This window comes from Megalops cyprinoides, chromosome 6 (genome assembly GCF_013368585.1).
Source record: "Megalops cyprinoides isolate fMegCyp1 chromosome 6, fMegCyp1.pri, whole genome shotgun sequence".
NCBI classification, from domain to species: domain Eukaryota; kingdom Metazoa; phylum Chordata; class Actinopteri; order Elopiformes; family Megalopidae; genus Megalops; species Megalops cyprinoides.
Window position 1 is genome coordinate 11,304,301 of NC_050588.1, and position 27,076 is coordinate 11,331,376.

A 27,076-nucleotide genomic window follows, 5' to 3' on the forward strand; every position below is an offset into this window, starting at 1 on the left:
TTCTGAAGCCTGCTACATCCTTACTGTACCCACATTCTCTCATATAAGGGATTATTAAAATTGCCTTTCTCCCCTTTACAATATCTTATGCCAATCAACTCAAATGTAACATAAATAACTTGCACACAATCCATTATGAATGCCTCCATGTGGTGTTACAAAGCTTTGCAGAGGTATTTGGCTCCAAGCTGAAGTGTTACTAAAAATGTGAAATTACAGGAAAATTCAGAATTTGGTACGTGCTGGGGCAGCGGTTTTGCCATTCGTCAATGCTCTCGGAGCTCTCTGTCTGGTTCTTCATGGAAACATTTATTTCCCATCTTTTCATTCTTGGATCTCAGCATTCTCTAGCCGATCCTTTCCTGTCTTCCAGCAGGGTTCTCGTATTTCTCTATGTCACGTCCCCTCTTTCTGCTCTCGAGGTGTGGTGAATCGCTCGGGTTTAGTCAAATATGGTTATTTCCATCACCGCCCAGGCTTGGGCCTCTCCTTACTTCACTGAGAGAATCTATCAGGTTTCAAGAGACTCTCTCCCTGCTCCACACACTCTCGCTGCTGTTTTGCAGCCTTTTTTTTCTCCTGCACCTGCATTCCAGCATGCTCTGATTGGAGGTTTCTTCACTCACCTCTTTGCAGATGAAGGGCATTTCCCTGTATTCTCTCTCTGGTTCTCAGGTTTCTTCTTGCATTGTGGGTGCATCTTTCCCACGCCGCTGCGTTTATCTGGCGTGCATCGCTTGCCCCTGTGTTGGTCCTTATGTTGGATTCACAACTAAATGTATTACTCTTTTTTCATCAAACACAAGCGAGCAAAATGGCGAGTTTGCCAATCATCAAAATGAAGGGCAAAAAATTCTTCTCCTAAAAATCTAGGGGTCACTCTAAACTGTGTCCCTCTTGAACACCCCTCTCATTTCACATATGATTCACTCTTTCCTGTAATATGTGTAGAATTTGCTCCTCTGCAGCTTTGGCCTTCCCTTGTACTAGTCTCCCTTCGTATGCTTTCCAAACACCTCAGCCATCACAGAAGTCTTACCTGTTCACTGAGACTTACACAATTCAATTATCTACGCTTGTTCTATTCACTTTCTTCCACCTCGCTAACGTAATAGTGGTGGTATGAATTGCCTGCCGAAAAACAGGTGAAGAAATATCTTTTTAAATAATACAACCTAGATTTTATGCATCATTCAGTGTCTTCAGTTTACCTGACTTAGTTTACTCTCTGACTGTCTAAGACTATTTCTCCAGTAAATCTGGTTTTGGTGACATTTTGCTTATTTATGATCAACAGTGTTTTAATTTCTTTCAAATTGATTGTAGTTTAATTGTAGGATATGGCATGTCACATATGAAGTATTATAGTGTTATATGTATTATATGTATATGTATTAGTATACATACAAATTATGTCTATGTATTTTTTCATTCTATACTTATATGGTCATTTCATAATAGTAAAAAAGACACATCAGAAAGAATCTGTTTAGAGCTAGTAAATTTACTGTTGCATCCTTCAAATACAAGGGGAAGTTTTCCAACAGTTATAATACAAATACAAATTTTCAATACAAAAGGTTGCCTAATAAATGGGGAAAAAAGCACAATGAATCATATTCAGAAACACTAAGCACAATTATAATTTAAGCAAAAAGTCTTTGCCCAAACAATCAGTTTTTGCCAAGTCAGCAGACAGAACACTCTACACCATCCAAAAAAGGGAAATTAAATTGAACACAACATACAGTAGGAAATGAGGAAATACAAGTCTATCCTTTATGGCATTTTCACGAAACCTGGGGGCTTGCATCGGAAACACGCCTCTCAAATACAGCATACTGTGTGTACATTTGTAAGTGTCAAACAAGCACGCTGTGCAGAACTGATACTGAAGAGAGATTTATTTGATTTAATCATTGTAAACTGTCAGAGAGTGAAATGTCAAAGCTGTGTGACGCACAACAATGTTGACCTCCTGCTCACCCCATCCGAAGACACGTGTATATGTACAGTCTGGCGAGGGAGAAAAATGCCCCGTCATCAGCCAGCTGCCACCCTGTGGCGCCCCCTGGAGTTCATTGGTAGGTCGCCTACTGTGGCTAACAGAGAACCCCCCCTCAACAAGCATAGTCAGCTGAAGTCCACTCCTATGTTGCTCTCAGAAACGACATTTGATTTCAGATCACGTTTGATTGGAGCACCTGCAGTCATGACCCGGTGACCCTCCCCCCATCCACGACCCACTGCTGTTCTGATGGCCTCTCAAGAAATCACTATGACCAAGAGGGGCATGTTTCCAAGTACTGCTGCAGTCAGCGGTTCTAGCGGCCGGAAAAGCATTTGGAGGATTGTAGTTAAAGAGCCCCTTGAAGCGGCTCCGAGTTTCAGCCTGAATGTCACCCGAGAACAAAAATGGAGCGGGACATCGAAGGTATCGATGGCCGATCAACATTTAGACAATTTCAAACACATACAAAGAGGAAACGATCGACCGTTGAAAGCAGATTCTTGTGGTTCCAGATCTCCAGTCATCCAGGTAATCTTCCAGTCATGCGACCATTTTAAGTAGCTAGGACAGTCGATCAGGAAACTGGCTGGTGTGCCCTTGAAGGGCTTTGACCAAGAGCCAACCCTCCCTTTGATCTTGTAGTATGGAACGTTCACATCCATGCAACATCCCAGGACCCACCCACACACAAAACTCAGGGAGGAAAGTTAGGGCCTCCACCCTGAAAACAGGCCTCATCAACCTCACAAAAACTAATGCCCCTGAAAAAAAAAGAAAAAGAAAGATGGGTCCATTGTTGCTCATACAAAATCTTAGCAAAAGGTTTCGACTTCAGTGTCGAGAGCGTTTACAAACGGTTTACGTTTTTTCCTGTATCAAGCCATCATTAGAAAAACATATTTCAAGACAGTTAGAAAGGTACAATTTCTAAATGTTTTCCACTAATGGCTGGAAAGTCACACGCATTTCACATAGATGGCAGGGGTCAAACTTTGTTTCAATAAAAGTGATCAGATTGACTATGTGTGTGAGTAAGCAATGAAGAATTTCGCTGTTGTTTTACCCTTTTTACTCTTGTGCATCTTTCACAGGTGTGGCATGGTGGTGCAGTATGGATTTACATTTTTTTCAGTAGTGACCATTTGTAACACACAGCTGTTATATACAACCAACCATAACAGTTGTTTTAAAAAGGTCCACCTTTAAAATACAACAGACAATAGTTGTGGTAATACCATTTAACATGGTAGACTGAGACCCATCAACATTGATTGAGATCTATCAACAGAAGGAACCAGAAACCTATTCATCATGTTATACAGATGTCTAATCAAGGGATACTATGCTTTATGATGGGAAACACAATAATTGGTGCCCCGTATTTATGAAGCTTGAATACATCAAATGGTATCCTCTGCAATGGGGGTAAACAGATATTGAAAATGACACAATTTTGCAAGTGGCAGCACTGTGCTATCCTACAGATCTGCATTGAACAAAATTATCAACAGCAAAAAAATATCAGTCAAGTAAGTAGAATGTCAATGCATACATTGGCTTTGACACAGTAATCCACATTAGTGTTAGATTCAGTTCCAAAAGTACTGAAGAAAAGAAAGAAAGAAAATTCAGACAGTCAGAAAAACTAGTGAATCTGCTTAATGCTGCATCTTTGTTCTGATGGTCTCACCTAATAGTGACATGAACAAATTTCAAATAAGGTTTTGCTGTTGATAAACGTTTGATACCATATGCATGTAAACATAAAATTAGTTTCTAAGTTTCTAATCTGTTTCTGTCTTGTTCTGCTCAATGTTTGTTCAGTACTAAGGCCAGTAAATTCCGGGCTTTAATGGCTGCTATTTCATATCCCTCTGTACAAAGGGATTTTTTTTAACAACTGCTAAGATATCTTATTAAGTAATAATATGGTATTTTCCATTTTCCATACTGTAGATCAGCTTGGCATAGAATAATAACAAAATAATACACAGAACATGATAATGTCTCATTTCTCTGTTTTCTTAATCCCTTACTGTCCTAAAATTTGCCTCTTTAATATCTTTCCATTTGTTTTTCAAGTTAGTGCTTTCACTTGTACCCATCAGATCCTCTCAATACCTATTTTCACCATCATCCTTTCATTCCTTATTCTCTGCAAGTCACCACAACTTTCACATTGCGAATGTGAAGCATATGAAAAAATGACAAACAAAGTATTCCATTCTGTCAAGTAGAGAGTTCCCAAATTCTTTAAAAATCCCAGAGGGAGTATCCAGTAATCCCGTGTGGCTTGGCTCAGTCGTAATGTACCCAAGAATTTAAAAAGTCTTCCTGTCCCAGCACTGAATGTCCCAGAAGCGTTAAGGCAGTTCTTTGGGTACTGTGACCATGTGCGGGGAAGGAAGGTTTCCCTCAGACAGATGGATGGGTGGACGGACAGACAGCGAGTCAGTAGGAGACATGCTGACACCGCACTAGGGCTGGTAGGTGGGGCGGGGGCTCCCCGGTGCTGACTCCGTCCTCATGGGCTGGATGGAGGTCTGGGGGAAGGGCAGGAGCCCTGGCTGTCAAAGCTGGCCGTGCGGGCCTTCCACTGGAAACACACACACACGCGTATGTGCACACAAACACACGCACACACACACACACACACACACACACACACACACACACACACACACACACACACACACCACTGAGGTTTACATATGTAAGGCATTGTAACAATTCAGATTTTTTTGCAGACAGAACCCGTTGAGAAGGCTCAAACAATTCCCAAAAGGTGTCCAAATTTAATGCTGTCATCTCTATGATTGCGTAACTCCTGTTTTAGTGCCTTTTTAAAATATTGGATAAAAGACTAACCAGCCCCTGAAGGTGTCACAGCAGGAACTACAGCTTAATAATTATGTAAAAACTATGTCAATTATCAATTCTCATGGTCTTATTCCTTAAATCAATTATATAACTGCTAGTCATTACACGTTCATAGCTCATTTATAACTTTCAATGACCCACTAAACTGAATCATCATTCCTTCACGGGTGAAAAGAGAAGGAAGTGGAGCAAATCAGAGGTACACCGGTAGGAAATGACATCATATCAATAAAAACTGCAGAACGTGACTCTACTGTGGGAACACCGCTGCTGGAAGAACTGATGAATGAAAATGATTAGCTATCCTTACCGCCATTTGAGCAGGCTGCAAAACAGCTTTCTTCACATATACTGCATCTTTCAAACACTCTGACTAAACATCAGTGTTGCTTATATTTGTAACCAGTCAAGAAAGTTTTGACAAACCTCTTTTTCAGACTTTTTCACCTCCAGCAGGGGGTGCCAGTGAGCAATGGGCTTGCGAGGATAGGCCAGCATCTCGTTCCAGTGGTCTCTGCCAAGCCCCTCTGCGTGGCTGCCCACACGATTTACTCCAATGACCTCATTATGACCCACCCTGTAAGTAAAGACCATGAACGGGTGAAAAAAGCTCCTCTTTACCATTATCTGTGCAGGCTTTTTTCCTAAAGATATTATATATTACCTCTATCTCAATGTCAGTGTAATTCCTTTTAAACAGTAATTCCTCTGAAAGGATCTGCTTTGCCATTATTTTGTCCTTAATTTTTTATTAATACAGTGATGTGGAGTTGCGGATTCAGATTACATCATGTCCAGACAGTGCTTCTGTTGAATCAAAGGTATGACGTTGCTGTAGTGTCACTGGCCAGGGCCATCATCTAAATTTCCACTGTGAAACTTCTTTATTAGTTAGCAGTTTGAAAAATACATGTTGAAATTTCCCTTAGCAAGGGAGTCTAGGAGAAGCTAGTCTAACTGAAGTTTTGTTTTGGCATTAAATTATTGATCTGTTTTTTCTTTCTTTGTGGTTAGCAGTTTGTTCAAAAATTTTTTTTTTATTGTAAATTGGATGTGAGCTCTTTCCTCACATTGCATCACTATGGCTCTAAACGAAACAGGGGTAAATCTTTGCTCACAAGTCGTAGTCCATGACCGAGATGTGGAGGCTGACTTGATCCATGTTCTCGGGAGGGATGTCGAAGATGATGGCCTCATTGTAGGTGGGGTTCAGGGTGTTCTTCTTAATAGTCGTCTTCTTCTTTTTCAAGCGCCTCCCGTCACATATGAGGGACACTTTCACATAGGGATCTGCCAGTCGGAGGACATTTCATTCATAAACACAATTCCAGATGACACAATTGACAGGTGACAGATTAATGTGTTTTGTCCTGTGCCTTTTAAAATAAACTCACAAGAGACCAACATCAGAGACACATTGGTGTGTGGCCCAACAATGGTTAGACTCAGATAAAATGCAAAACATAATTCATTTTAAGTTTTTGCTGTGTACTATAACAAAAAAGTTATTTGCTTACTTGGCATTAATGAACAGTCAGTTTGGGTGAATCAAGGACATCAATATGGAATACATCACGCTGTGCAGTAATGGGATAAGCAAAAGCCTCTCTGGCAAAAATGAATCATTTTCCATATCTGCAAATGGATAGCCTACAAGATCCATTACGTGTAAGTAATTCTGCTCTAGTGTTAGAAGGATATACACTATCATGTTTTCCGCAAATATGCATAACCTAAGTAAATTGAAGGAATCTTTGCTATGGAATGGAATTGCTCCAGGGCACCATCTAATAGCCATGGTTTATTGCGTACAAATCTGATTTGACTCTCACGGGATCTGTCAAATCTTCCAAGAATGGATTTTATCATGTGAAATGGCAATGTCAAAACAGAAACTATAATGTGCTAAATAACACTGTATTCAGTCTGTGAAGCTTCCAGCTCACAGCTTGCACGCTATGGAAATGTGGAAAACACAGGCACAGAAGCCTGATGATATACAATATAGGAGTTACTAAATTTGAAATAGCTGTTGTATCACAACACCCGTATGTTTGCAAATTGGAAATGAACATGAATTCCAAGAAACAAAATTACAGACATGCCATCTTAGTGATTTGTTTCAAATTAACATTTTAACGGTATCTGCTTTGAAAAAAAATCTATGTCAGTATAACGTCTGCTGAAAATATGTTTTTACATCACATCGCATTTATTTTTACATAAAAAATAACCAGATTAACATAAATCTAATCAAATGGTACCATGGTTTTTAAACTGTCAAATTTCTACACAAGATTTTCCTCACTGGAAGATAAATTCACCTTCCAATATCAAGAAGAGGATTAATGCTCTCTTCTTCAGCCGTGGCTCTATTCATGCAAATTGCTACCAACATGCTGATTATAGTTTTATGTATTTTTTCTTCCCCTTTGTGACTTTCAAATGAACATGCACGTACATTCTCTCTCTCTCTACCTCTCTGTCCCTCTCCCTCTCTTGCCCTCTCTCTGTTTGTCTCTCTCTCTCTCTGTCTCTCTCCAGCTCTGTCCAGCTGTCTCTCTCTCTCTCTTTCGCTCTCTCTCAACCCCCCCCCCCCCCCCCCCCAGTACCGGAGTATCCTGTGATGTCCATGGCCTTGAGGTTCCTGCACTTGATAACAGTGAGTGTGAGGCGCCCGGCAGTGGGCAGGTAGCAGAGCGAGAACATGATCTCCCCCAGGTCCACACTCTCCTGTTGGATCAAGCACAGCAGTGACTTCATAAACATGACATGCAGCACCTTGTCACACAATGGGGGAAATTGCGGACTGAACAGGGCGAGGTGGGCTTTCAAGGGGGGGGTGAAACGCTTCAGGAGCTTTGCAGCTTCTTCAGAACTTTGGCTCACAGGTTGAAGGACGAGTTCCTTGTCTGCATTCTGAACACATTTGTTGTTAATTCCAGAGACGGCAGAACTCAAAATGGTGTGTGAGAAGGGAAAGAAACACTTACTTGAATTTCTTTAACAAAGTTAAGCACAAGCTGCAATTTGTTTAGGCTTAACTCTGGCCCTTGTCTTTATCTGCAATGGGAATTATGAAGCATTTGATAATGGCCTTGACTGAATGCCACCTGTGCAGGATGTAACTACAGAAACAGCTGGTGAACTATTGAACCAGCAGTTAAAAGCTTGGTGACCAGTCCACTGTTGACCTGCTCCTGTCTATTACCAGTTTTCCCTGACTCTCCACAGTACATCTTTGACAGGAAACCACGGGCCACACTGAATCAGCCAACATCCACATCAGGTCACATCACCCATCCTCTCAGAGGGTGACTAATATGTTTCCCACCAAACAGAATAGCAGTAGGCTAAGAGCTGCACCAGAGTCAGCAATCACAAACATTAAATCCCTACAAACAGATCAGAGTCAACTACACAGCAAATTCAACAGTGTTAATTCAACACTATAAGTGTTCATTTAACTCTGAAAAGTTCCTCTGAGCTAGAGTATGTATTTGGGGTTCCATGCCTAACCTGTCCTATCCCTCAGAAACATCATTGATGACACTGTAATGGCGTGTATCTGTTGATTCCAGTACTTAGTTGCCTGTTGTTGGCAGCACGGACTGGGTTATACAGATTAAGGTACTGCATATGTATTGTTGAGTATAAGTAAATATTCAGGAAGTTTATAAGTAGGCTTATTTTACATATGTCATTCAGACGCAATTTCAAAGGCACCATGGAAAAAATGTTTTCAGTTTTCTCTTCATTCGCCCATTAGTGAAAAGTATTGGCCATGAAAAGAAAAAGAAAAAATGCTAGATATGACCCAGTACTTATTTTTCCTGCTTAGGTGGTCCTCATGGCTCCCCCATTATAAAGCTGTACCCCAGTGCTTGTGTGCCTGAAGTGGGGGCAAGTCAGTGCAATTCTTCACCACACTTTGAGCAGAGTAAACTTTGCCAGTGCAACAAAACATCAGTTAGCCCTCATAAGGAAATAAGTCTGTTTGACAGTTACTCAGACTTAACTGCACACAACAGCAAATATAATGTTGGTTTCTGGTATCATTAGTTGGAGACATTTCGAATTAAGGCTAGGGATTTATTTTTTTAAATCACTTAATTGAGCCTCGTCACGCACCCGTGTGGTTGGCTAATTCCCCGACTCTCTTGCTTAGTTGCTGGATTATGATGGCCTGCCTGCGTTTATGAGTTCTAACGAAATGTTGGGAAATGTAATCCATAACTTTCCGATCATCTTTTCTTGAGCTGGTCAGCAAAATAACGGAGCGTAGTTCCATATAGATGACTGAGGTATATGCGTTTCCCATCCAAATGAGAAGGATATTGCTAAACCTAAAAATAAGTCTGTTTCACAAAGCCTCGCAAAATGTGTGTCTATATATTTACAAGACTTTATGGCTGCATATTTGATATACAGTCAGGCCTGGCGCTATGGGGTGTTTAGGGTCGCATTACACCCCCAGACGGACCTCAGTGCACCCACAGTTGTCTTCTTATATCCTTATATCTACATAGTATTTATGACTTTTTGTGCACCCACTGTAGATTGCAATTGCACCCCTCTCTATTTTCTCCTGGTGCCAAGCCTGTATACGGTCCAGTTTGATCTGATGGGTTTACTTGAACCATTAGCATAAAAAAACCTCTGAGGTAGTAAACTCCACCTACTTTATTGTATCCTACATCATATCCAGTGACAAGTGCAAACTGCCATCTGTCCGTTTCGTAATTACTGCCATTACTATTCTTGACTGACAGCTTGCAGTACGAAAGAAGCCCTCAGCTGCCGCAATGAAAGAAACTTGTGTCCGGGGATGGCGCAGCCAATTCCGGCAAATTGTTTGCAGCGAATATGATTCAGTCCACAATTTTGCAGGATGTGCTACTTGGCAATTACAGCGTGTAAGCTGTATCCTAATGCCTTTGTGTATCTGACTGACCAGAAATTTCTCCCTCGAAACCTCGCATCATTCAGCATATCCCCGGCAATCGAAAGGCGCTCATCATAATAGAACTGACAGGCACCCTTATTCAAAGAAAAATATCTGTCGTCCCAGTCAGAAGAAAAGCCTTACGCAGCGAGTGGGGAAAGCTGAATTTGAAACTGTAGAGTACACTATGTTACTCTTTGGTGAGTGAAATCTTCTGAGCAGTTTGGATGGATTATGTATCCCTGCCTCTATTATCTGTGAAATGTTTTTTCTTCATAAAAAATATGTTTGTCTGACTGATGCATGACCCTCTCGATACATAAACAAACTGCACAGTTTTTCCTCTTTTCCTAGAATTCAGCCTGTATTGAGCATTAAAGATTTGTAAAGAGTGCTTTTCTCTTCAAGGGGCTAAGTAAATACCTCCTGCTGTACCACTCTCTGTGTCTACTGTTACTTACACTACAGGGATCATTCAGTGTGAACTGTATGGTGTATTATGTTTTTGATTCTGACATGATACTTTCTGTTAGTTTCAGTGGCTGTCAGCCTCCTGATGAGAAAGCATGTGGCCAAGTACTGAAAAAAATGTAGCACTAGCTAAAACCTGATACCTTAATGAGAAAATGCCATGGTGTTTGGACAAATGCTTCCCTCCCCCAGCTTTGATTCTGTTAAACATGTGCCCATTGCCACGCGCATCCTTGTCATTGCATACTTTATTATAGCTAATAAAACCTCTCTTTTGTGTTTTAGCTGCACATTACCACAGCTCATTAAAAGGTAATGTCACTTGCAAAGAGCAAACCGTTCTCTGCTATGACTGCAAGACGTGGTCTGATGAATAGGGTACCGTCAAGACCTATACAATGTAGAGAGCAATTTATGTTATCTGATGAGAGATAATCAAAATTCATGGTTCATTCATAAATATGTGAGCATTTTGAAACCTACAAAATGCCTTGGAAGGGATTTGTATGGAAATATGATGCACTTCATATATGTATGGTGGGGCTTAATTATACTTGAATGAAAATGTGTTCAGAACGTGTAATTTTTCCAGTGATAACGTGGATTATTTGTATAAGATCATGAAATGTCCAGGCAGATGCCTGGTAAAATCTCATGTGCAACAGAGCTGTTATGAGCATGGATGTGTCTGTGTGGGTGTGAAATATATGTGTGTACATATAACTCTCTGGTGTCTGGAATTCACAGTGTTTCACAGATTTTGTGAAACATCTGTATGTGCAATAATATGTAAATGTGTAAGTGATTTTTACATAATAAAACGGATCCTGTTTTACGAATTAAGATCCATATTGATGATAATCATTTTATACTTTAACATGACATGAGCTTACAGGAATCTGTTCTTTCCTCCTCAGAAGATTATGTAGTAGTTAAAATTTTAAACCTTATTTCAGGCATCATAAAAGTGTTACAAAAGCTGAATACTGTCAGCCAAGAGAACTAAAGATCATCTGCTGCTGTCTCAATTTATCTTGCCTCACAGAAGCAGGTTGATGACAGGCGAGGCTTTGAAATCTTCCCATATGACTTCTCAAACATATGCAAAATCAGCATATCACTCTTTCTCCACCTGAAACATGCCTTCCATCTAAGACATAAAGTCCAGATGACATCGTACAACTGTTTTTCCACTCTGTACACCTTTGGAATTCGTCCAGATGGTCTCCTACATGTATTTATCCCATTTACCTTTCTGTATGTCTCTGAAGAAAATATTGCTGCCCCTTCGAACATTTGGTGGTTGACATGAGCCTTCTGGGAAAAGTTTTTGCATATTCAAAGCATACGTAACCAGGGATAGCCCCAGGTTGCCCACAAGATGCTCTATGCCAAGTCTGAGCTGGAACATATTGCAATACCTCCTGGGCTACCTTTTCATTCTCATTGAAAACTATACTTTGAAGTCGATGCAACCCCCCCACCTTTTTTTTTAGGTCATCCATGTTTGTTAACCGTGATGAATGGCAAAGGGAGGTGTGCAATACATGTAAAGAGGAAAAGCATAGTTTTCACATATAGAGGTAATGAAAAAGCAGGTGGCCTTACACTGGTGGCGTACTGGATGTCCTTCCAGAGGAAGGTCTCCCTGGACAGATCGGACGTCTCGAAGAGGTTGTCGAGTATCACCTCCCCAATCATGTCGTGCCGGGAGAAGCGGTCAAAGTCAAACACGCTCATGTGCAGCTTGCGGCTGGCCAGCTCCTCGTAGGGCACGGGGAACTGGAAGGACTCGTCGAATGTGGGGTTGAGGGTCTTGCGGTGGACGCGCGTCTGGAACTTGCGCTTGCGGTCGGGGAGCAGGTAGACCTTGACGTAGGGGTCGGAGCTGCCGCAGAAGTCCTTGGCGGGCAGGTCGAAGGCCTTGAGGACGTTGACGATGAGCGCCTCGTTCTCGTAGTCGTACTTGAGGGAGAAGTTGATGCGACCGCAGGTCTTGCCGCCGTTCTTGGCCGAATCGTCCACCTCCTGCATGCCCTGCTTGTAGAGCTCGGGCTTGATGCGGCCAATGCTAGTCGCCTGCTCGTCCACATCCAGGAAGTCGCTGCCGCGGTCCAGGCTCGTTACATGGTGCATCTGCCTCGGGAGGTGCCGCTTGAAGGAGCTGTGTCTGGAGAGGTGGACAGAAAGTGATTACATATATATATATATATATATATATATATATATATATATATATATATATATATATATATATATATATATATACTGCATATGTCTGTCTATCTATCTAATGTAATCTAACAGCTTTATTTACATAGCATTTTAATACAACAAGCTTCATCCTAAAGTGCTACAGTATATAATGAATTACAACGTAAACAAGACATAGTGAAAACAAGCAATTGGAAAAAAACTAAAAATTGTATTCATAATTGTGGATACACTGGCTGCCACTTCTCACAAAAACATGAGCAGAATGAGCAAGCATTAAAATATATATATATATATTTTAAAACCTGACAAACAAAAGGAACCAGCTCCAGCACACAGCCAACTGCAGAAGAAAATAGTGAGCTCTCCTGCTCTATAGCTGCACACCTGTGTTTAACATGCCTTCAATTAGGCAGATTAGCCAATGGCTAATTGTCTACAATTAAATTACACATAATGACAATTACAATTGACAGTTGAACAATTAACCTGCTTGGAATGAAGCTGGGGTTATGAGATCTGTATATTGCAAATATTGCATATTGAAAAACAAAGGATTCTTCACACTGAAATTTAACAAGAAAACAAACACCACATTAACAAATATTGCAGCCATTTTGGGGACAGGTGAAGGTTCCTCCCTCACAGTAATACATATATATGTTTACTCTATGTGCGCATATGTATGTGGGTGTTACCCCAATGCTGCTTTGGTTTGTCCAGCCAATTAAAGAATAACTGGATTGGACTGAGAGAGAGGGAGACAGAAGTGCGATAGAGAAGCAATTGTGGCGCACCAAGGCTGTCCCATAAGGAACAATGGTCTGAGCTCCAAGGGTCACTGGATCCCAGGCAGGGATTGAATGTTCTACCTTTGATGAATCTGCATTTACTCAGTTCCATTTCCCCAGCCATATGATAAATGGGTACAGCCTCAAATGAAAGCTGTGCTGGTGGCCCACAGTAAAATTTCCCTGGTTTTCCCTGCGTTGACTGCTACAGTACAACGCTCACTGAGAAAGGAATTTATAGTCTCCATTCTCAAAAGACTGTAATGTTATTTTTATCTATACAGTATATATACTCTCCAAAAAGAGTATATATACTGTTTTCTCATCAAATTTCAGCCATTGCACAGTGTTTGATCTTTACACTTGGTTGATGCTCTACACTAGGAAATGATCAACCTCATCTTTAATGGGTGTATGATCTGACTTTGATCGAAGATTGTTTCATCATATTTAATTTTATCGAATAGATTTCATAATATCATAGCGCCATGGATGTACAGCACATAAAAGCAGGATCTGGTCTTTATGATTTGATTTCTTTCTCAAATTAAGCACTCTTAATCTTACTGTACTCTTGTGATTTGTAGCCCTACTCAAAGTGTACAAAAAGGAGCTTCAAGGCCTTATAAGTTTCATTATTATGATGATCTTGTGCCGTGCTGTGGGTATCCATTACCGATGTAACCCGAAGGTCTCTGAAAGAAACAAATGGGATGCATTCTGAGGGGGCATTTCCATACAATCACTAAGTGCTTTGGCCTTTCAGTAATGAATTTAAGCAATTAAAGTGCAGCTAGGATGTTTGTCTCCTACAAATATTATTTTGTGTTCATGCGCCGGTAGGAGCTGGAATTATTTTTAAACGACACAAGAGACATTTGAGCATCTACAAAATAGATCAATAAATCCACATGGTTCCTTTTAAGTTCATGGTGTACCCAACCAAACACTTTTCCTGGATTTAACCATTTAACCATTGTTTTTATTCCATGTAAAATAAAACAAAACTAGTAAAATTCAGTAGAGGCGATATCCTCATAAACTGATTTGCTATGAAGGCCAAACTGTTGTGTGTAACATGGCATTAAGTATTCAGGTGAGAAGTATACTTTCATTCTGCCTGTGTAAGAAAACATGACAGATTAATTTTCACCGAGCACAATTGCCTTATCCTCAGACTTTAATTTGTTTGCATTCTCAGGAGGTATCCTCCCCACTGTTTCCGAAACTACCTGCTTGAATTCCCTCTGAGGCCATTATGGATTGCAAAAATGTTAACTCAGTCTGTGATAGCTGTCAACGATGTCAAAATCCGAGCCAGGAGCTGATCAGCAGGACAAGCTGAGGTACTTTACGTACCACCAGATATGGATTGGTGAAACCATTCTTTTTTGGAGCTGCATCCCAGAATTGAATTTAAAAGATAATGTGATTACTTTACGTGCATGAAAGTACTTGAGGAAGAAATGTCGGATTATAATTAATCTGTGTTTTAAGAGTACTAGCACAGATAATCTACATCATGATGTCTGGTTCCCGTGTCCCTTCTGCCCCCCTGGTTCTGGTTGGTAACAGAAGGTTCCAGTGCTGTTTGCAATGCTAGCCATGGGTGTCCTGTTTGACACTACTCCTCCACAAGATTGTTCATGAGATGCCAGCAAATCAGATCATTTCTAGCTTCAATAATGGCAGAGCAGAAGATTCAATGTGTATCTTACGGAGTTGAATATCTGGTCCATACATAGACCATCTATGGTGCCAGTGTCTGAGGCACGCACGGTGTGTCAATGCTGCGGAGGCCCATTGGCTGACCTGTTGGAGGAGGCGGGCTCAGTCGTCTGCCGGGCCATGCGGGTGCGGCGCAGGAAGTGGTCCCTCATGGAGAGCTGGACGTCGGCCGGGATGTCAGGTGACGTGTGGCTGATCTTCACTGCTGCCTCCAGGATGCTCACGGAGCCTGCAGGGTCCTTCAGCTTCTCCGTCGCCATGGCGTCCGGGCGGGAGGGACAGAAGCAGTCTCCGCCTCTCTCAGAGGGGCCAGCCGGGGTGAGGGCAGTGGCGCTGGAGGACAGGGCTTTTTTGCGCCAGGGCACCCAGCACAGCTTCCAGGAGGCGAAAACAATAACCCCCAGCAGGGCCAGACCACACACAATAAACACCACCAAGAGGAGGCCGAAAGAGATGTCTGAAGGAGAGACCCATGGGGGGGGATGGGGAGAGTGTAGAGGAATGACAAGCACATACAGAGATGTAAGACAGGAGTGTGACAGAGAGGGGGAGAGAGAAAGAGAGGGGGAAGAAAGGGTGATTAATAGACATAAGCATGAAAGAACACAACATCATTTACATTAAGCATGAGCACACTAGACCAATTCAAGCTGAATGGATTGTGACTGCTGAAAGTGGCTTGTTGACATTACAGTCTTGACAGGTAATTTTTAGAAGACTGAGTTTTATTGGTGCTTTTTTTCCAGTTATGTAACTGTAATTTCTTTCCCAAGGAAGTAATGGGATTTTGCAATAAATGTCATTTGTACATATGATATTTATAGTAAACTGATTTAAGAATGCATGAAACAAATCTCAAACAAAGAGTAGACACCTGGGATAAAGCAAATGTACATTATTCACTGTAAGTGCAAAACTAAATTACAAGTCTATCCATCACACCAGTCCATTGAAGCTTACATCTTTTTCAGGGCTCTTCTCCTGGGACACCGTGCCCTCAAAAGCTCTGCTCCTAAAGGCCTCCAAACCTCATTACTGCATCTCTCTGCTCACCTGTTTCTGCCTTGCGCTCGTCACAACACTGCACAACCAGATTTTGGGCTCTGAGACCATTCCACTCAATATTCACGTCCCCAAGATGTCCATTTGAGTGTAGGCTTTTAGTTTATTGCATGCTCTCTGGCAATTAAACTATCTAACAACAATCTCACATATGTTAGAAATTGTTCATTATTCTACAGTTTTCTGTTTACTTTCTTAAAGCACTGGAGAGTGGTGGTTAGGGATCTGGGCTTTCAGGTTCAAAACTGTGCTGGATCCCTGCAATAACTGTACCCCTGAGTACTGAACCTGAACTGCTTGAGTAATATTCAGCTGTATAAACGGATAAAAATTATGGATAAGGCAGCCTGCAAAGGAAATAATTAATATTTAAAATAATACTCTTTATTGCCATGGATAAATATGTTTGTGGAATAAACATGTTTTATAAAAGACACTCAACTGCATGGAATATTTAACAGTTACATTAAGTATAAATTGGGATTTTTCAACCTATGAGTGTAATGTACAGTATTTAGTGGGTTTTATTGGATAATGTCATGTTAAAGAAACCGTTCATACATATGCATACTCTTAATTATAAAATATCCATAGCTAACTCATTAATGCAAAAGTGAGCTTGATGCAATATGCTACACCCAAATATTCAACCATATCTTAAAGGCACACCATCTGATTCTCAACATGGATTAAACTGTGATGCGTACTGCCCTTATATGACATGTAACGGGTGTTAGCAGCTCCATTTATTCCACAGTGTATTTGTCTAATGAAGAGGGCTTATAGATAATTAATCTGATGGGCGCTTAAGAACCTATAAGTGCACTTTTCTCAACACATTTTGAGATAATGGATTGCCTGCACTTTAGTGCAGGTCAAAGGTACAGATGGTATGGTTCTTGTAGGTACAGGGGGGTTCAAAATGGTATAAACTATACAGTAAGCTGTAATTTAAGGTTATGTACAGTGTTACATAACATTGTACATATGTTATAAATACAGACATACTATGTCTGTATTTATTGACTTAAATACAACTTTGCCTGAGGCAAATTCCATAGCTTATATTTCTATTCATTTCTAGAGCTGACTTAAGCAAATAATGTTATGTACCTTGCTTAGCTGTGTAACAGCAGTGATCCCACCCAGTTCTTGAACATGTAACTTCCTGGTTATGGATAACCTTTACCATTTTCCCACACTACATAAACATGATCAGCACTGCAAGAGGATCCAGCAGGATCCTCCTGCTGATATCCCTCATGGTTAAGGTCGAGGCCCTCAGAGCCTTGAAAGGACTTATACAAATGTAATCCATTGTTGTTGTTGTTGTTGTTCAGTCAGCTTTCTTATATGCATACAGTCATTTTGTGCTACAAAGCATATTTAAAGCGGGGCATATGAAATGCTCACACACACACACACACACACACACACACACAAAACAATAGGGCATCTGAATACAAACATGTTGCCTGATGCTGTCTAATGGACTGACTAGCAAGGCTGCTTATGGTGCACCAGCCTAAGGGCTGGTGATGAAGATTAAGAAAATGATGACAGGCAAATGACAGACACACAGAGAAGTTAAACTGTAAAAATAAATAAACACAGTTTGCGTCTGCCTGCACACCAAACAAGGCTAGAATGGGTCTAATGCCTGTTTAGATTCCTAATCCTTGCAGGAGTTAAAAACTAATATGAAATAAGCCCTCAGCCAGCTCGGCCTCTCTGGAGAGCACGGATACCTCAGTAGCACTGTACTGCAGCGGGGTACTCGGTATTGGACTTGCAAATTATGTTTCAGTGTAATTACCGTCCTTCCTCCGATGAGAGATAAATGGGCACACAGTCAATTTTCAGAGGAATCCAGCCACGTGGGCCAGTCATTGTAATGTTTCACACCCTCGGTCCCAGATTGTCATTTCTCTGAATGGGAAAACAGTTATGCCATTTTCTTTATGATCATTATGAATGTGTTTGCAGAGAAACCCAGGGCTGAGGAGGGGAAAAAAACTTGGAAAGCAACCAGAAAAATAAAACTGATGGGAAGGAACAGATATTAATTCAAATTCTGATGAGATGGACCATTATTAGCATATACAGAGAAAAAGAGAAAAAAACTAATGAAGCTTTGTAAACATTTAAACATGTATACTCCATCTGCGGGGAAACCTACTATCGAGTATCACTTTGTGTTCCTTTTGCTGAGATCATTTCTTCTCCATGGTCAATTTATTCTGTGATTTATGTAATATGATAATTTACAGCATAGCATTTTTTTTTCATCCTTGAGAGGTTTTTGAATTCCACAGGACAACTCACCTAGGGAAAATATGTGAATACTGCAGTGACACGGTGATTTTAATAGTACAGTTAGTTCGATTTATTTCTTTTAATAGCACATTGATAAACAGATGTTTAACAATTCACCTTGCATCCAACGTTGCAGTCTAATTAAACGTGTTGTTCTTGGTTATATGAATTATTCAGGAGCCATATGCTTTTGAAATTTGTTCCTGTAAAAAATAACTGACAGTATGGTAGCTCAGTGACCTGAGCCCTTTGTCTGTGAAAGCTAGGAGGTGGATTCAATCCAGCCACAATGCAAATTGCGTTTAATTTAAACTGAACGCATTTAAACAAGTGTTTTCGTTATTTACATACCACTACAAGTGCGGCCATTGCTAGAATTACATTTTGAACTGCAGGAGCAAATTGTACTGCCAATGCTAGAAGATTTAGCAGGGATGCCATTTTAATCTAACATTTTCACGATTTGAATTTATGTCAGTTTTTATGCTCCCTTTGTTCAAAGTCCTAAACTGATCTACATCACCTTTAGCATTATATTTGCACCTATTAAAGGGGGTATATGAGGTTAGGAGAACTATTTTCCTGGCTTTACTCTCGTTCGAAGGAAACTCTCTCTGAACCGCGCAACCCGGGAAAAGTAGGCTATATGTATAACCACCTTTAAAGTATTGCCTTGGACACACAGGGACACACTGCGAGCGCCATAGGTGAAATCTGAGCCTGCAACCGTCAGATCTGTGATTGGCTGAAGAAAAACAGCCTCGTAGCTGCAGGCTTCATCTTAGAAGATTAGCTGTTAGCTCAGCTGAGGATTCAGTGTCCAGATTTTTCATCCTTGGACAGTCCTCCAAAATCCACAGTGAATTGAGCCTCTGGCGTGAAGAATTCTCAGCTTAGCTTTTTACCGGAGACGGGATTTTCCAGACAGAGCCAGTGCCATGTGGGCACATTTCCAGGATGTTTTATTAGGATATTAGGCATTGCTTCAGTTGGAAATCCCTTTTCATAAAAGTTACTGACAATTCAAACTGGGTTGCTGACAGAAATGTTTCTCTTTTAAACCTCGTTATTTATCTAAATGATTTCTCTCAGACATTGATATGGATAGTTGGTGGGTTTTGTAAATTTTGGGGATTTTTTTTTGTCCTGGACCAGACCTGTGCGCATCTCGCCCACTCCCCGATTTAAAAACTTGTGTGATCTCTGAGCCCCATATCTGATTCCACGGTAGCCAGCTCGTACAGTGTTTCAGGTACGCCCGCATTAAACTCCTGTCGCACTTGCTTATGCACAGCACGGTGCGTGCGCTCGGTGCTAGACTTTTGATTTGCTTGCGCGCTCTTATCTTACTCCCAACGGTGACCCGATATGAAAGCAAAACGGGTTCAGACAAAAGAAGCCTATGCTTTTCCTCTTGCTGCGGTGATGATGTAAGACTCTCCTCAGCGCTTTTTAATCACCAAGGAGAACAACAGATCTGTTGCGTGATTAGAGCGTGAGATGGGTACCAAACTCTGTAAGAACAAAGTTAGAATGCCCTTTCAGTCAGAATCGCAGAACAATGGAGATTCCGATGAATACTTCACCTGAACGACTAACGGCTGGCATTGCCCGATCAGTTTAAATTCATCAGCAGGAATAATTGCACCGTTGAGCATATTTGACCTGTATAATGGAACAACGGCACCGTGTGTGCCCATCTTAAATAATGTAACGTACTTTGCAAGAGAACAGTAATTACAACTTTGACACGAGTAATAAAAAGCCCGATCTGCTCAAAAACGAAATGGCCGCATATTGTAAGGGTTTCCGTCGCGATGTGTGCTTCTTTTTAATATATCTTTGTGGTGGTGTAATTTCATGGGTCAGAAAACCTCCCTGGATCCGAACGGACGTATCAGGCTATTTCGAGATGAGATATTCATGGGAGCAGTGCAAGATTATTCAACCATTTCTCAGCTACAGTTTTAACATATTCGCTTAACGATTTAAGGAATAATCTAAAGTTCTAAAAAGTGTCGGTACGTCGCGTTTGCAGGCGGCCTTGATCGGATATCTGTCTAGATTATTAATAATACTGATTACACTCGGGCTTGGACAGGAACAGGACTTTACAGGCCAACAGGAGCTGTTCTCTTGCGTGCTCACGTTTTCCCTGCGTGTTTAGACTGCTCGTGTTATGTGGCTCAAAACGGAGGGTTGATATATCATTAACTGGTGTCGATCCTTAATGAATGTTAATATTATACAGTGTGAACGAACGCGTTCACAGGAAGACTGCAAAGTTCTGTTTTTCTGTTCTGTTCTGTATTCCGAAGTCTTTTCTTAATGATCCCATACGACATCTGTATACTAAAATGATTGTTAATTTACTATCTGGGGCAATTCATTTGCTAATTTGTGTATATCAATTGTTGTCTGATTTTTCTAAAGCTGGGCTCTGTAGAGCAAAGCCAAACAGAGTCTAGATTGTTTGTAATATTCTCTCTGTTTTTTCATAGATTATTAATGCCAACTCACGAATGGGAGTCTTTTAATAAGAGGTGACATGATACTACCATTACGTACTGCTACATTTTTGTGTCCCTTGACTTTGAGGGACCAAAGAAGACAGCACAAGTGCTCAGTTTCCACGGCTGTCTGCATCAAGTTTTCACTGTTAATGTACATTAAATAAAATGACTGTAATCCACAGTCGCTGAACCGATGCAGGACTAGAGGGGCCTTTTGAATTCTCTGCCACTGTCCCTGTAGAAAACACTTTGGAGCAGGACTGGGCTAAGCCTATGAAGCATTCCACAGGACCAATAAATCTAATTAAACCTTGTTTTGAAGCTGAGTCAAAGAGCAGGCCAAGGGCCCTGGGGCTCCTCCCCAAGTCCTCTCAAACCGTACCTGGTTTCCATAGCAACTTGGCTTTAAGATGAAAGATGCACTCTTTGCCGCCCCCCCCCCCCCTCCCTTCTCCCCTGCCCCCCATAAACTGACCGGTTCTTGTGTCAAAAAAGGGCCCAGACTGTACACGCTGGCTTCCTGCGGGCAGCGTGGATGCAGCAGATGGGTAGATGATGCATGTGATATGGTGAAGCACGGTGCATTAACACAGCTGGAGCCGCATGGCCTCGGTGGAAGAGGGGGGCCGGCAGAGTGGAGGGCGGGTGCAGCCGCACGCTCCAATGAGCCAGAAGTGTCAGGGGAATCGAAGCACGGCATGCTGGTTCTGCTAAAACAATCAGCAATTAATACTGCCATGAGGGCCATGTGCACTCCCCCCCCCCGCCTTACCCTCCACCAGCCCCCGCCCCCATCCTCATCTATGCTCCAGGGATACCCTGAGAGCCAGAGGGCCATGCACCCTCATGCCTTGAATCACTTAAGCATCTTTCTTGTGCATTTTAATGATGGCTTTTTTTAAACAGGTCAGGAGCTGGGGGTTGGTGCTTCATGAAGCCCTTGAAAGAGAGACACACTGCCCCACGTGGTTACCAGGGGCAGTGCACAAGTTTTGTTAAAGCTTTAGTAAAATATATATATATAGTCATGTATTTAAGTATCGGCTAATGTAAATTACAATGTAGCATTGCTTTTAACCTGACTGATTTCGTAAATCTGCAGTTCATGAAATTGAATTCCCTTCAGTATATCAGTTTTTTCATTACATTTCCTTATTTATGTGATGTTAAACTTCTGTTATGTGATGGTAAATTTCTCATATCTTCAAATTCATGAGTATTCCAGTCATTACTACTTATACTACAAGATATGTATTGCTTGTCCTTTAATATCTGTTTGACACATTACATACTGTATCTTGCAACAGAAATATCTTAGGAATGCAGCCAATGTCTATAATATAAATAAATTGTTTACAAATTAAATATTTTCTGAATTATTTTCTTCCATAGTTCAGTTGAAAGTGTTGGTTCAAACAACAGTGCTGCATTCATTACATTTTTCATTGCTTATATCAGTTTTCCCAGAGAGACCGAGCCTGAGACCTGAGGCACTGCACAGAATGTCAGATTGATTGGGAGCAGCGCTGGGGGTTGCTACAACCAATGAACATCACCTCCCAGTGTGTGTGTGCAGAGGGGCTTTTAGCAATTTATATAGGGATGTGTATCTAACTGCTTACAATATGAGGAAATAAATTGTGCATTTTGACAATCAGCAAAGTAGTCCTTGTCAGTTTTGATGTACAATGTACTATTATAATTGATCCCTAGAAATTTTTGGGAAATTTTCACCACATTTGGCTTCTGCCGGTAGGATATTTCCATAGATTTGGCCTGTCTGCTTATAGTCAGCTGCAATTATGGAGTGCTGCACCGAATCTGATGGTACCCTCTGGGTGAGGCGGAATCAGTTCCCAGGAGCAGAATGAGGGAATACAGAATGGGAAATGATCACCTTTGTGATAACACTCTTAGAGTACCGCAGAGCTCTCATTTGATCCGTTAGCGAACGTTGGTTTATCTCAAACAAGGATCAGCTCCTGGCCATATCTTGGCGGAGACATCAGCGCATGCCGAAAAGCACTGCAAAAACACCCCTCGCTTATGAGAGGGGCAGTACAGTTAGAGAAGTGAGGCACCGGTGTGTGTGTCTTTCCCTTCCTAGCATTGGTATTTCCCGGCACGCTCTTGCAGGGGGGCTTTCGGACACAGTTATTTAATCCTTCTTCTTTTTGATGTAAATTTCCACTTGCATGCCACACCGCTGGCTTTTTCACACAGCTTCATTTCGCGGCTTCCTTTCTCAAAGCATTAGAGATCACACACCGAAATCCCACGGGATAGGTGTTCTGACGCTGCATTTCTGACACAGGGAGGAAGGGAGAGGTGCCCTGAATATGAAGCAGCGGAGGCAGTGCGGCGCATTGTCGAGCTGTGCCCATACCCCCAAGACTGCAGGTTTGAATCCCAAGGATGCCTTTATTGCATGGTGAAGCATAAGCCAGCAAAGCGCGATGTTTCCACCCATACGGTCTTGGTTAGCTGAATGGTTCATGAAACATTGTGTCTCACCATGCAGTAAATGAATTTGTGGGAGTTATGGCGGGGTGTGGGTACCACTCCTTGATTAGAGTATATGTCTTTGGCCCAGCGCTCGTGGGGAAACATATGGATGTACTTCAGCCAATATCCAGCTGCAAAAATGGACAACATGTCAAAATGTAAACTATGTCATTTACTGCAGGTCAGGGTATCGGCTAAGACGGCCTTAAAATAAATAGCACAGCGTAAATAAAAAGGCACGTGCAGGCCCCTGAATCGATCAGGCTGTCCTGCGCGGGCTCGCCAGGCGGGGGTCTCGTCAATGCGAACGCCTGGCCGCGGTGAGATAAGAGGGGCCGCGCCGGGGCGGCCGCAGAGAGACCAACAGCGCGGCGGGGAGAGGTGCGCCATCAGACCGCACATTAATAAGATGTTTGAAACGGTGACAGGCACTCATGTGAATAAAGGGAAAAAAGCCTCTGGAGAAAGAGCAGCGCTGTCAGGAGGCCAGCACATGGGCACAAACAGATGCTGAGGCTCTCGGGCTGATTTGCATGAGGGGCTGGTCGTTCATTTTGATTCTTCTCCCTCGACAAGAATGAGGTCTTATGGAGCTCATATCAGAGGGCACATATGGAGCACGTTTCTCATCGGTTTACAATATAGAATGCTAAGAACGTTATTCTGCCCTTACTGAGATGTACATAGTATTAAGATATATACGCACATATAATTCACCTGAGCAAAAATACAATTGAGTGTTTTAAATCAGTGAATAAGATCCAATGTTTCAGCAAAGCTTACATTTATTTATTTATACATATACTTAGGGAAATAAGTACGTAGATGAGTATCATTATGGTGTAATGATATATTTTAAAACAATTTGCATAATGCATATAATTGGACTAATGAGCTGACAAAGCATTGCAGTCTGCTAACCAGTAATGGCCTCTTGATCTGAATTACTCAGTGGAGAGATCATTCAATGTGCTCCTGGGGTAGACTGAACTTAAACTAGAGCACTCTCATAAAATTTTCACACGTGATAATTGTGTGTGATTTCATGAAGTTTTCCAAGGTTTTTTCCAAAGTTCAAAATTCTCAGTTGTCTCGAAATGATTTCTCATTTTTGTCTGTTTATGGTAGATGTCCACAAAGTACTAGCAAAGGGAAGCAACCCTATTGTATTTTGATATACTTTTTTGTATATGATTGTAGTTATATATGTAAGTGATCTTTGTGGGTCCATGTAGTATTTTCAGAATTATATTATCCTACTGTATAGGGTATATAATATAGTGTGGAATATATTGCTTTGCAAGATTCTAGGAAAAAACAAAAGTACAAGTACATTAATTAAATACACATAACATGTTACGTTGCTTTTTAGAGGCTACATATTCTTTCAATCAAAATGGTTATAGTTTCAGGTCATGGTAATGAAATTAACCAGTATCCTGAGATAGTGATGCTTCATGTATTTATGTTAAGTAGAAATGCATGTCAGGCAAGTTATTTTTTGTTGAAACATATAATTTGAATCTGCTTAACTGTTAGAAAAAGACAAGAAAGGGAAGGAAATCAAACGTATCAATTTCATTATGCAGAAAACTGAAGTATGAGTGGTGAGGTAATTTGTGGATAGTGGTGAGCTGTCGGTGATGAAGAGTCATGGTTTTGAGAGTGCTGATGTTCCAAAACCGTAGAGGCAGAATGTCGGTGATCAATTGACAGAAGCTATTCAATTCTTCATCATAATGACTCGGTCATTTATCTGTTTATGTACAGTGACCGACTTGTCCAGTCACCAAATGCACTGAGCTGTTAGATCTTAGTGATTACCATGTGATAAGTTACAGCTTGGATTGTGTTGTACTCACTTATTAACAGGAGCTGTGCTTCCATAGACCTTCCTTAGCTAATAGCTATATATCAGCTGTACCTGAGGTCAGTCCAAGGCATTTCCATAGCAAATTGACCCAGACTGACGGTGTGTTGACCAGCCCCACATACAACAGTAGGTTAGCTCTGAGCCGAGGGAAGTCAAGAGGACGCTGAAATTTTTCTCCTGTGTAAAATACCGTAATTAGGATATATTTTTTCATGTCTTTCACCTTTCACCCCTTTGTTCTTGCCACACTATGAAATATACATCTGATATATTGATATATGATATTGATAGATGATAAAATACATCATCTGATCTGAGTAGAATGAGCATCCTTTGCTGCAGTGCTGTTGTTGTGATCTCACCAAAACATAAGGTACAAAAGCACAAGTATCAGGTCTTCCTATAAAGTACTTAATAACCCCTAAATTTTCAGCAAAGCAATCTTGCTCATGTCTTTACACATGAAACACAATACAGATTGATGTACGTGGTACCAGCAAAGTTCAACCCTAAAGATGTTCGGGGGTCGACTGCCCTTCAGCAGTCGGTGGTCCTTCCATCAGTTAAATTGCAGGCCCCCATATCCGGTCACATTATAACAGCATGCATGCAGGTTAGTGTGATACAGCCTGCACACCAGGCTGTTGCGCACCAGTTCACTGCATACTGTGCTGGACACAGTCTGACAGCCCCGAAAGAAGAGGGAGAGTAGGGAGTGGTGAAGGAAACCTATACGACGCCCACCGATTCTTGAATATGAACCACACTTTGAGTGATGAGACACCACGCGTTGCAAACTTGTTTACATTGGGATCACTGAAGAGAAATGAATTCAGTCGTTCTCTCTTGTGTTTAGTATGATTTTATACAACATTTTCCTAAATAAAAGTGAGTACCTAATACAAACAAATCTCACGTTTGCCACCCCACATTAATAGCTATACAGTAGATGACCAATCCAAATTATAAACACAGGATAAAAAATCAGAACAGCATTTTTATGTCGATATCCTGGATGTGTTCTGTTGAAATAATAAAAGTGCACCTGCAAATGGCCTTCAACACATAGTGAAGAATTCTGCATTTACATGACCTGAGCAGCTGATGTAATGCAGACATGCATTTGGACATTTTATATTCTGCTTATATATCTATGGCTGAGAGATGTAGGCCACTGACACTTCTGCAGACTACTGTATAACCCTGTTTGGCAGCACCAACATGGATTCATCTATATTTTTCAGTGGGTCATCTGATAGATTGCATGCATATGGCCTCATTTACAGCAAAACAGCAAAGCCAAGAGCATGTCTCCAGCTGGTTTCCTATGGCATCTGATTCTCTCTCAGTCCGACAATTAAACAGTTTCTATACACAGCTGTTAATCTGCTAACACCTACTACCCTCATATGCCCCTAAGAGCCTGAGCCCTAACACTCTCTGGTTTGTGTCTGTTACATATTCTAACATACAGTTTTTCTCCTCCTGTGTTCTGTTTCTTCATTCAGCTAATTCTGTTCCATTAGGCAAGATTCATAAGCTAGGGAAAATTTTCTACTGCCGCTAATTCATCTATCTCAAGGTTTTACCTCATGACAGTAGTAATCTGTCTAATGTAAACAGCATGGTGGCCATGTCTTCAGGCCCAGGGGGGAGATTTTGGCATTGTAATCAATTCTTGCCCCGGATTACTTAACTCCTCATGCATCATAAACAGAATGCGATGCTGAAAGCACACCTAAAGCCCCTAGAGAAATGAAATGTATA

General features: G+C 41.3%; 1 protein-coding gene across 1 annotated transcript in view; it reads right to left on the reverse strand.

The window, feature by feature from the left end:
• Nucleotides 1-4,307: 4,307 nt before the first annotated feature.
• LOC118779218 (synaptotagmin-6-like) overlaps nucleotides 4,308-27,076 on the reverse strand; it is a 43,063-nt gene continuing 20,294 nt past the window's right edge. Inside the window, exons 2-7 of the mRNA XM_036531197.1 lie at nucleotides 15,125-15,497; nucleotides 11,916-12,477; nucleotides 7,504-7,624; nucleotides 6,010-6,181; nucleotides 5,318-5,468; nucleotides 4,308-4,607 (exon numbers count right to left, since the gene is read on the reverse strand). Coding sequence (XP_036387090.1) covers nucleotides 4,536-4,607; nucleotides 5,318-5,468; nucleotides 6,010-6,181; nucleotides 7,504-7,624; nucleotides 11,916-12,477; nucleotides 15,125-15,497 — 1,451 coding nt within the window. The 3' untranslated portion in view covers nucleotides 4,308-4,535. The remainder of the gene's footprint in view (nucleotides 4,608-5,317; nucleotides 5,469-6,009; nucleotides 6,182-7,503; nucleotides 7,625-11,915; nucleotides 12,478-15,124; nucleotides 15,498-27,076) is intronic.